This window comes from Gymnoscopelus microlampas, assembly GCF_963454915.1.
Source record: "Gymnoscopelus microlampas genome assembly, chromosome: 3".
NCBI lineage: Eukaryota > Metazoa > Chordata > Actinopteri > Myctophiformes > Myctophidae > Gymnoscopelus > Gymnoscopelus microlampas.
The window spans coordinates 47192584-47205019 of NC_139940.1; the positions used below are offsets into that span (position 1 = coordinate 47192584).

At 43.2% G+C, this 12436-nt stretch overlaps 2 protein-coding genes across 2 annotated transcripts in view; one reads left to right on the forward strand and one right to left on the reverse strand.

Moving 5' to 3' along the window:
- Positions 1 to 404: 404 nt before the first annotated feature.
- On the forward strand, positions 405 to 2027 carry LOC311042015 (stress-induced-phosphoprotein 1-like; the record flags this gene model as incomplete). The annotated part of the gene is made up of 1 exon (XM_084052516.1): positions 405 to 2027. One exon carries the CDS (start codon positions 405 to 407, stop codon positions 2025 to 2027), a length of 1623 nt encoding a protein of 540 aa, XP_083908642.1.
- An 8180-nt stretch (positions 2028 to 10207) lies between these two features.
- The window catches only part of LOC311042067 (regulator of chromosome condensation-like), a 14289-nt gene continuing 12060 nt past the window's right edge, over positions 10208 to 12436 (reverse strand). Inside the window, exon 10 of the mRNA XM_084052607.1 lies at positions 10208 to 11053. Within this exon, the coding sequence (XP_083908733.1) occupies positions 10878 to 11053 (176 nt within the window). The 3' untranslated portion in view covers positions 10208 to 10877. The remainder of the gene's footprint in view (positions 11054 to 12436) is intronic.

The window sequence follows — 12436 nt, forward strand, 5'->3', positions numbered from 1 at the left end:
GCTCAAATCAGCTACAAAAAAACGTTAATGAATCTGACTACTAGTGTAGGAATTGTCGGTACTATCAAAATATGGTTGTAAATTGCTTAGTGAGCTGGGAGTTGAAAGCAGCTTTATAAAAGGTGAGTTTTCAGAAGGGAAAACGCGGCACAGACTCAGCAAGCCGTGTCTCCTTGGGTAAGGCATTGAGCTCTGATCAGCGGTCATTAACATGCTGCTATTGGTGCTATTTTTGCTATTTTTGGGCCCGAAGGGTCCATTTGGTAGTGGACTCCTAATATGTGGACTCCTAATATATGAACCCCTCCATTTTGGTTTGGCCCAATGACGTCAGCATGACATCACCAAATCCTATTTAAGGGTAGAATTTCTGGGTGTTATGGTTAGTTTGAGGTAAGAACATCATGGCTTCAGAGTTGAAAGAGCAGGGCAACCAGGCCCTGAGTGCGGGGAACCTAGACCAGGCCATACGCTGCTACACTCAAGCTGTGGACCTCGACCCGTCCAGCCATGTCCTCTTCAGCAACCGCTCAGCCGCGTACGCCCGGAAAGCTGACTACGAGAACGCTCTCAAGGACGCCTGTCAGACCATCAAGATCAAACCTGACTGGGGCAAAGGTTACTCTCGGAAGGCATTGGCCCTCGAGTACCTGGGGAGGCTGGAGGACGCCAGAGTGACGTACCGAGATGGACTCGGACAAGAACCAAACAATCCGCAGCTGAAGGAGGGGCTGAAGAAGATCGAGGCTCGGCTAGCAGAGCCGAAAAAGAGGATGAACCCCTTCGACACACCGGACCTGTATGTGAAGCTGGAGGCTGACCCTCGAACACGGGAGCTGTTGTCAGATCCAAGCTACAGGGATCTACTGGAGCAGCTCAGGAAGGACAAGCCGGCCGAGCTCGGCACCAAGCTGCAGGATCCCCGAGTGATGACCACGCTGTCAGTGCTGCTGGGGATCAACCTGGACAGAGCGGAGGACAAGACCTTCCCGACGCCCTCCAAACCCAAAGACACTCAGCCACCACCACCCCCTCCCAAGGAGGATCTGCCTGAGAACAAGAGCAAGGCGCTGATGGAAAAAGAGCTTGGGAACGCCGCGTACAAGAAGAAGGACTTCGACACAGCACTGCAACACTATGAAGCGGCGATTAATCACGACCCGACCAACATGACGTACGTTTCGAATCAAGCGGCGGTGTACTTTGAGAAGGGTGAGATGGAGAGGTGCAGAGAGCTTTGTGAGAAGGCCATCGACGTGGGCAGAGAGAACCGAGAGGACTTCCGGGAGATCGCCAAAGCCCTGGCTAGAATCGGCAACTCTTACTTCAAGCAGGAGAGATATGTGGAGGCGATTCAGTATTTTAACAAGAGCCTAACGGAGCATCGCACCCCAGCTGTTCTGAAGAAGTGTCAGCAGGCGGAGAAGATGATGAAGGAACAGGAGAAACTGGCCTACGTCAACCCCGACCTGGCTCTGGAGGAGAAGAACAAGGGCAATGAAGCCTTCAAAAAAGGAGATTATCCCCTGGCCATAAAACATTACTCCGAGGCCATCAAGAGGAACCCAAACGACGCCAAGCTGTTTAGCAACAGAGCCGCCTGCTACACAAAACTGTTGGAGTTGCCGCACGCCTTGAAGGACTGCGAAGACTGCATCGCACTCGACCCCACCTTCATCAAAGGCTACATGCGCAAGGCAGGTGTCTTGGAAGTCATGAAAGAGTATTCCAAAGCTATGGCCGCCTACCACAAGGCCCTGGAGCTCGACTCGTCCTCAAAGGAAGCCAAAGATGGCATCCAGCGGTGTGTGATGAGCCAGGCATCGAGGAACGACACCCCCGAGGAGGTGCAACGCAGGGCCGCGTCCAACCCGGAGGTGCAGCAGATCCTGAGTGACCCGACCATGCGTTTGATCCTGGACCAGATGCAGAAGGACCCTCAGGCAGCCAAAGATCACTTAAAGAATCCAGCTATCGCTCAGAAGCTTCAAAAGCTAATGGACGTGGGACTGATACAGATGCGGTGATGAGGGGAAAGAAGACTGAAGAAAAAAAGAAGAGCGTGGCACAAAAAGCCATTCACTTAATATATTGCACCTCCTTCTTGCTTCAAAGATGATACTGTCGCTTCGGACTTTGACCTGTGCGTTCCTTTCCCTGTTTCCTAATCTTTTACATTTTAAGACTGCAGCTTGTCTTTTTTCATCATCTACAACACTTGAGAATCACATATTCACCCAAGAAAACAGTATTGATAGATCATCAACCAGCAGCACCCCCAGGTCATTTTCACATCTAGTGTAACATCAACCAAAGTTCACTTCTTACAAGGCTTGGAAAAAGTAAAAAGAATTTAAAAAAAAATGTTTCTTGAACTAAATCAAGAACAGAATCTGTGATTGGGTTCTAACTCATTTGCTTATAAAAATAAGAAAAAAAGGTCACAACTTGTTTCCGTTCATTGTTCTTAAGGTCCATATAGTTCTCTTTGAGGCTTGAACGTATGTCACGAAACACGTTTCAGGACCTCTGCTTCATGTTAGTCGCTCCTCAGGCTACAGCCTGCTTCTCAATGTCCATTTTATCAATGAAAATGTATCATTTTACAGTGTAGATCATATCAAAAAGGGGTCCGTGGCCTAATGCATAGCAAAGTGGCGGTTGGGAACCATTAGGTTACATTAATAACACGTGCAAAGCTCCAACAGCCACTCTGATATACTTCTCTTATGGGGGGGCTTGCTGAAGAAGGCATTTGGAAACGTTGGGCGACGGATGTAAACGTAACACGCCCATATATGGAGATTGTCAAGCTGTGAAACGGACTCAAAATCTCGGGTTGTCACAAACACGTGTCACACGTAACATGCCCATATGTGGAGAGGTGGGCATCACAAACACGATATGCCCAACAACCCTGATATGCCCAATAATGCCCATATATGGGTATATACGATTACATCTGCAATCTCCATATATGGGCGTAAAAGGGACAAGGACAAAGAGATACAGAGATCTCCATATACAGTATGGCCATAAAGGGTGCACACACACACACACACACACACACACACACACACACAGACAGGTCATGGCACCAACGGCAACGGGTATTGCATAACCCACTTGCATTGTTCAAGCATTGATTTTGAGTTTAATTTGTTTAATGTTTTTTTTTAGAATTTTTTTTTTTTACAAATGAAATCATTACAAAATTACATAACGGGATCTAATAACAGCATGGCCCTTATATTATTTATAACACATTTCATAACATCTTAAATTTGCATGTCTTGTCAGTCCACACCCATGGGTGCAGTGGTGCACTGGCAGCGTTCTCTGCATGTGGTTCATCATGACAGAAACCTCTTTATCTCCATATTCATTTTTGTTTGTGTTTTTTTTGTAAATTAATGCCTTACTTGATCATACAACAGCGTCACACAAAAGTATCCAAAATAGCTGATCCACAAGCTCGAAACGCGAAAAGTAACATTTTTGGACATATGAGGTTTCCACCCAACAGAGACCGTATGCTCTGTGTCCATATCGGGAAATGCTGTCAAAGACCGGAAGGTCGAAAAATCACGCTTGTTTCTATTTGCCTGCTACTACCGGCACATTAAAGCCATATAAGAAAATATGATCAGAGTTGCGTATGTTTCCTTTGATGTTCATGTTAAGAATCTGTACCTGGCATTGTCCTAAGCGCTGTTAGGCAGAGTGATTAGCTTTTGGAGTACATACATGATGTACATATTTGGTCATCACACACACAGCTTCCGGATAGACTTTTCATTGGACTCCTGGTTGAGATTGATGCAAAACATTAGGCTACTGTTCTGCCGTTCTCTGTGATAATAACTATGCTCACAGCAATGCGCGTATATTTGCAATTTTCACTACTTCAATTTAGTTTTTAAAGTGAGTTTGCTAGTTTAGTTTGTTATAGTTATTGCAGTATTGTTGCAACTACATTAAATTATACGACGGTGACTGACTTGCCAGTCTCCAGAAACTATGTTGGGAGATGTTAAGAATCTGCACCTGGCATTGACCTAAGCCGGTAGGCAGAGTGATAGCTTTTGGACACACACACACACACACACACACACACACACACACACACACACACACACACACACACACACACACACACACACACACACACACACACACACACACACACACACACACACACACACACACATATCCGCCTACAGAGGAGGTGATTGTACAACCAAATACATGAAAATGACCCAGACACACTCCATAACACACCTCACATACTGTACAGTGAAACTCTATAGAGAGGTGTCCCCTCAGCCAGATGGTTCTGGGACTCTGTGCACAAACACAAGCACAGCCGCCAGACGTAAAACCCACTGGACTAAACCAAATAAATTATGAGAAAAGAAAGCAATATGACACTCTGGAAAGAATCAACCCAATTCGCCCTTAAACAGAGAATACAATACACAGTGGCAGAATAGAGCACTGTGACCGATCCGATACTAGGGAAAAGCCTCGACTATGTGTACTGACCATAGACCAGATTTTGCAGCGATTTGAAATCCGCCATCTTTCTATATCCGGTTGATATCCAGTCCGAAATGCAAACGAAAATTAATGCTATTGGCTGAAACCGCAGCGAGGGCACGTCTTCACTCGGTAGAACCAGTAGAAACCCTAACATACCCTACTTTATCATTAAGTTTAAAATAATGGGACAATAATTTACCAAAACACATACTGTATCATGGTGATTGAAAGAAGGCTTTAAACTAGTGGCTGGAAGCATATATGACGATGTTTATTAAGGTAATAAAATCCAGTGTAAAGCCGAAAATCCATCCGCTTGAATAGAGCCCAATTGCTCCTGCACCCAACAGCGGTGAAACAGCGAGACTACAGGCCATCCATATGAACTGTCACACTTCCTATATAGCCTCAATTTACAAGCCGGATGCTAGCCTCTTGGTACAGACTCCGTGAGCACAGTCTCGCAAACGAGCCAACCTGGCTCCCAAGAGAAGACAGAATGAGAGAGACAGAGAGAGAGTGAGAGACAGAGAGAGAGAGAGACAGAGAGAGACAGACAGGCGGAGAACACAGGAAACCCGAGACATAAGTGGGTCGAAGAGGCTTATTATCGGTATCGGCAGAGAACTGAGGATACTGAGCCCTTATTTCCGTAAATTAACACCCTACTTGATCATACTACAGCGTCACACACAAGCATCAAAAGTAGCAGATCCACAAGCTCGAAACGTGACACAAAGCGACACGTTTTGAGCTTGTAGATCTGCTGCTTTTTAATTTGAATCCTGAAAAGTAACAGTTTTGGACATATGTGGTCCCGACAGAGACGATTTGCAAGATTTGATTCTAAGATTCAGTAGTGAAACCCTACCACTGTAGGCCAGTGAAGTGCCTTGAAGTTGAAGCTATTGTCCTGGACAGTTTTATCTTGTGGAAGAACAAGCCCCTATATGCACTAGCACTGCAACAAGAGGATGGGTCAGCGACTCAGCGGCGTTCAATTAACTGCTTATAAAGAGAGACTTTAGCATTTCAAAGCCTTCCTGGAACACAGGCTCGTTAATGTGGTCAAGTACGTGACCACGCCACGCACTTGATCGTGAGTCATTATCTGATGAAAGCCGTAGAAAGATGGTTCATGACCAATACGGCTCACTCAAAATGGAACACAAAACAAGCCCCCAGCGCTTTGATGTGGCCTATCTTTACATCCGTTCATCATTTACAAGCGTGGGTATTCAACAGGGAGTCCGAGACCCCTAGGGGGTCCTCAGAGTTACTACAGGGGGCCCCCAAATCTTTGTGTGATAGGATTTTTTTTTTTTTTACATTAACCACTTGAACCCTGGCATGCCTATTCTGGGGGGAACAGCCGCGGAACATATACAGATCTACAAGCTCACGATGTGTTGCCCTGCAGCGTGTTGTGAGCCTATAGAGCGACAATCCTCGGCGAATAGGTTTGGCGCAGAGGGAAAAACGAGCAGACCAAGTACAGAGCCAAAGGGACACGTTATTAAATGTATGAAAATAGTAAAAATACACATTAAAAGGAATACAGCATATTAATAGAAAAGTTCATGTGTAAAGATGAATTCACACAACACTGATGATGCTGTTATAACAATCGGAACCATAAATTGAGTCATAATCTGAGTTATATTAAACAAATAAAGGTCCGTACCTGCATTGGAAATTCTTTATACTGTAATTAAACACTGTATCAATGCAGACAAAAAGGAAAACACAAAACTGCTGCTTAAATTGCAATATTTCATATGACCCCAAATTAAATAGTCAAATTCATAATTCAGTTCAACTAAGCAATCAGTGCATTGACATTCAAAATACAAATTAACAGAAAAATATCAATCCCTCATTATTTGTCTCTTCTTCAGCACATGAAAGTAATCCAGTAAAATCCAAAAATCTGGTAATACTCAAGGTCCAAAAAGAAAAGGGCAATGCATTGCATAATACATAAACATATATTCCTCTCACCCTGTCAGGAGGCCCCGGGAGATTCCTTTGTTCCTTTGTTAAGTTGATAAAATCCACCATCAGAATATCTTCTCAATTTCGACCAAGCTTCCCCCTGGCTTGCACTACACTCACTATCCAATGAATTACAATGTAGGCTTTAAAGAGTCTCTTTGTCAAACCACACCAAACAGTCTTTCATGGCCAAAATGGAAGCCCTGGCCGCCGCCCTTCCTGGAACTTTTATAGCTGTACCTGGTACCTCACTTCCTGGTTTCTACCAGTTATTACTTCCTGGAACTTTTACTATGTGTGCTGCTTTAGTTTTTTCCCTCACAGTTCCCTCAATGAAATGAACCCTAACAACAGAAAATGAATGGCTATATTCATCAAAACAAAAACAACATGCACAACATTTAGGTGTTAAATATTCAACCATCTTTTTCACCAACATATTCCCTTTGTTATCACAAAGTCTGTTATGTTTCTCTCAATACTCATACATGGACAGGAAATATACTCTTTCCCACCTTTATGTGGCAGTGTCACACTGTCAAACATGTCTATTATGAAGCTATATACAGTATGACATCTATGGAAAGGTTTAATCTGCAACACAGTTTTATACAATGTAGTGGGGGGATCCCTGACTCCCTGCATCATCTCTCTCAGCTAAGGGGTCCTTGGACTGAAAAACATTTGAAGACCCCTGATTCACAAGCGCATGCATGTGGAATTTGTGGTTTATATGTACAATAGGCCAAAATCACATGACCAAACTTATTAAAGGCCCAATGAAATGCCTAACAGAATGACATTTGTGTTTTCTCCTTGGTTGACAGTTGTAGCCCACCTGAAAAATAAATTTCCGTTTACTAAAGAGATAAACAAACACTACAATGATACTATTGGGAATGTAAAGCTTTTAACAAACACTTGAATGCTATTTTTGTCTTGGTCTATGACCAGAGGACAGTGAAGAAAGCAGGAAAGATCACGAGAGACCTAACTCATAACCTCAGCACCTCTGCTTCAAAGCCCTGCCCTCGTGTAGGAGATATGGTGCCTCTCTATTCAAGAAGGCAAAGGGCAGTGCCAGTTTCATCCCCTCTGCCATTAGGCTCGTTGATAAACACAAACCCCCTAACACCTGATCCACCTCACCTGGTCCAACTGGGCTTGCTTGCTAATGCCCTCATGAATATGCACGCACACACACACACACACACACAAAGGCAGGCGCCTGGATGAGCTGGATTCGGTGTGCTAATAGCTTCCATGGACATACATACATACATGTGCGCGCGTGATGGGCGTTCCACAAGTGTGGAGAACTTTGCTTTCTTTTCAAAGAGCCTTTTAAATCTAGAATTAGCTTACCTTTTATAGAATTGAAGCACTTTGCTGGGTGTTTTAATTGTGGTGCATACTTGTCTTGTCTTTGAATGTGTGCATTGACCCGAGCAAAACAATTTTCCCTTGTGGATAATAAAGGATATATAATGATTCAATTAAAAACCATATCAACCCATTAAGCTGTCTATACCTGTCACCAACACCACTTAACAGCAACTTTTAATCCATTAGGACCAGGAACGCATCCGTGTAATTTTAGATTTTAGCTACATCCATTATTTTATACTTTGGCTATTAAAAAGCAGATATACAAGCTCATGAGCTTGTAAATGCTATTTTTGAAAAATCATGACAATGTATGCAAATCTTTGAATACATATTTTTTTTAAATGAACATTTCTAACTCAAATCTTTGCTTCTGGAGGTCCCTGAAATAAAATACTTTACAAATGTTCACTTTAAAAATGTATAAATTCAAAGATTTGCACAAACGTTCTCGTTGCGCAGCACTCGGTGCCACGCTATAAGCTTGTATATCTGCGTTCCCAGATTTCCCAGAAAAAAATAAGCTTGTATATCTGCGTTCCCAGATTTAATGGGTTAACGGCACCTTTAATGATAGGACATGCCATCATTATACCAAATAAAAGCAAAAGCACACAGAGCTGAAAATAGGCCTAGACCTTTATTTTTATGACAAGCAAGTAGAGCACAAATACAGTAATGAAATGAAATGTTTTGAGTGTTCATCAAACAGCTTGGTGCTAGAAATGTTGGGTTTTAGAAGACTGACCACCGTCTCTGGACCGCCGTGAAGAAAGTTGAAAAACTACCCAAATAAACCTTATTTTTAAAAAACAAAAAGTTTGTCCCTCATTTCAACCAATCTGCATACACATACAAATCGAACCTTACGGTCAGGTGGAAACCTCATGTGTCCAAAATGTGTTACTTTTCAGATTCAAAAAGTAGCAAAAAATAGCAGGTCTCAAGAGTTCACAACTCGTCACGTTGGGGCTATTTTCGCTACTTTTGAGTGACACTTGTGGTATGATGAAGTAGGGCATTAATTTACAGGAAACGTTGAAATATGGAGATACGAGGTTTCTTTCCCCGACAGCGATGACATCATACTGCTCTCCAGGTTTCACAGGTGACCTATGGCCCTAGGAGGCAAAGCCTTTGCTTAGCTCAGTGGTTCTGAAATGTTTTTCGTGTCAAGGACCCCCAAAATGATATGCATTTGGCCACAGACCCCCCCCATCTGAAAATGTTGTCCCAAGGACTCCAGAAGAGAAGTTGTGTGTACAAAACAATTACAATTATTACATCTTTTTAATCAAAACACTTTCAATGTTTAAAACATTTTCAAAAATAGCAGATGTACAAGCTCATACATCCGCTATTTTTGAATAGCCAATGTATCAAATATACAAAGATTAAGTAGTTCTTGACCTAACACATTTTGCTGGATACCCCCTGGGACCCACCCCAAGGACCCCCTGGGGGTCCCCCGCCAGACCCCACTTTGAGAACCACTGGCTTGGCTTGCATCCAACACTTGGAATAAAAATGCATCACATTCTTAAAAACCTGACCCACAGATTTTAAAAACTTGTATTTGACTGTAAAATGTTTATTAGCCAATCATCTTTTGAACTGCATCTCCTTTCCAGTTCATAGCTTTGGGTCTGTGTAAATGTTAAAGGAAAAGTTCACCCAAAAAAATCACTTATTTTTCCTATTAATTACACACCCCATGAAGCATTGAATTAATGGAGATTTTTTTGTTTTTGTCCATTCCTAAGCCAATAATTTGATGACCGGTGGTCTCTCCGTTCGGAGACACAGTCTTCTGTCTCCTACCGGATAGATAAGCATCTTTATTATTATCATCATGAAATTATTGAAATACGACAAAAACAAAAAAATCTCCATTAATTCAATGCTTCATGGGGTGTGTAATTGATAGAAAAGAAGTAATTTTTTGGGTGAACTATCCCTTTAAGAGTTGATCAACCCGAGCTAGAGAGCGAGACTACGTTTCGAAGATACAAAACACACTGGCCATGCCTCCTGTCCCCAATTACACACTTTAATTACAAACATTTATTACAAGGAAAAGAAAAGCAAATGTCCAAAAACCTAAGATTTAGAAAAAATAGATCTCTCATTGTGTCATCATGTACAGAAAACATAAAAGTGGGTGGGGCCTGACCCCCCCCCCCCCCCCCCCCTCCGTTCCAAACCCCCCAAAAACCTTACATCCTCACCTTGGCTCAACACAGGACGGCCCACCCCGAACCCCCCCCCCCCCCCCCCCTCGTCAAAAACACCCTCAGAAGAAGATTTATCGTTTTATTATCTCGTCTCTTGTCGGGTGGGAAACCTCCCATGTCCACAACTGTTACTTTTCAGGATTCAAATTCAAAAACAGCACAAGTAGCAGATCTAACAAGCTCGTGGGGGTCTGGCTGCTTCAGATGCTTTTTGTGTGACGCTGTAGTTTGATCAAGTAGGTGGGGGGCGATCATTTGTTAAAACACAAAAAGTTAAAATATGGAGATGAGAGGTTTCTGCCCCGACAGCAACTATCTGCTCTGTTCATTCTTCTCACGAATACTAATGACGCACAGATTTTCTCGATTTTTCAAAAATAGCAGATCTACAAGCTCGTATAGCTTGTAGATCTGCTATTTTTGAATAGCCAAAGTGTAAAATAATGCTTTGTCTCCAAACCTGTTGCTCCAGTGATCTGTGCCTGCCGAGGTATTCCACAGGTTGTAAACACAAGTCAGAAGCAGAGAGGATGTGGTGGTGGTGGTGGGATTCAAATCTCACGGTATTATTATGGCCCAATTGAGACCACTGAGGTGTTCGGTTCAATCAAACGCAGCCCCCCCAGTCAGTCAGTCAGTCTGCCCCCCCACACACACTCTCCCCGGTTACAGTAGGTCAAAAATCCTTCTCTGGTTTGGAGGACAAACTTCCCATCATCATCAGCTCTCCTGTTTGCTTTTGGCCAGTAGAACGGTGTGCTGCCCTCCGCTGGACGCTGCCAGTACTGTGCGGCTCTCCAGCTGTTTGCCAGTCATCTTCACGGGGGTCCATTCGTCGTCTTCCTCGCCCGTGCCCAGCTGGAGGTTGGTGCCCATGCCCCAGGCGTACACAGACCCTGGGCGTAAGCACGCACACACACACACACACACACACACACACACTCAATATAAATAAATACTGGGTTCACAGTAGGATTTTCTTCCTTTTAGCACTTACCCTACCTTTTTTTTGTGCACAGGGTAAGTGGGTAAGTGCTATTTTTTGTGTCAAAACAAAGTATTTTCTTTGTTAAAGCACCATATTCTGATTGTAGCAAACTATAGAGTGTTTGTTCAGTAACAGGAGTCTCCCCATCTCTTAAAGGTGTAGTGAAATGAAAAATATGTTTTTCACACTTTTAGAGCATATCCGTGGTCATCATATGGGCATACCTAACAATAGATGCCAAAAAAAAAAAAAAATAAACATTTTTGTGTATTTTTACATCTAAAGTCCCTAAAAAGCCAATCTTAATTACTTCCTGTAAATGAAAACGTGCTGCGTGATGACATAACGCAGCCTTCATGAATATAAATGAATCTTGATTACATGCACCTGTTTGATTCCCATAGCTGCACGTTCTTCAAACACAGCTGATTTTAATTACAGAGATACTCCGTTTTGAATCTCATTGAAGATGAGTGTATTACTCATTTTAAACTTCATCTGCACACTAAAATATATATCTGAAAACATTATAGGTTAGAAATAAGCCAGGTAGTAGCAAACGTGCTTCACTGGCCGTCTCTCTCTCACTTGTAAACAAACACTAGCCGTACACGGCTGAAGTGATTGAGATCCAACGTCCCATAGGCCGAAGGGAAGGGACCTTCTGATTGGTTTAGAGTCGGTTGAGCCGACGTTTCAGACTGAACCTTCGAAATAAAATGACCGAAAATGTCACTGCAGTGCGTCTTTAACAGAAATGTTCATGCAATCAGGAGAGAGCAGCCATTTATCAGTTTCAATTTTATAGTGTTCCAGTTCCAATTGTGTCACTTCCAATTTCACTTGTGTGTCCTGTGTGAGTTCTTTCTCCTGGTTGGATAAAATTGGTATCCCGAACTGAAAATGTATTTTCTGTTTTAATAAACAGCCTGAGAGACAGGGAGACCCCCTTTACTGAACAAACACTCTGTAGCAATGATTACTAGTTATTCAACACTTATTTTAACAAAAGGAACAAATAGCACTTACCCTACCTCTAAGCGAAATGACATCGAAATGTTACAATATTTTTATCCCGCGATTTTGTAACCCTTATTTTTCACCCGGGGCCAATTTTCTAAGTGATCCTGGGCGCTACACTCCCCTCACCAGCCTAGGGAGGCCAGGGCCGAGCTCATGCCTCCCCTGACAGGGGGGAGTTTCCCTGGTTGGACGTAGCGCGTGGAAGGAACACGTTATTCCAACCAGTTCCCTTTCCCTCCATCAGGCGTCCCGCCTGTCATGGGGGAGG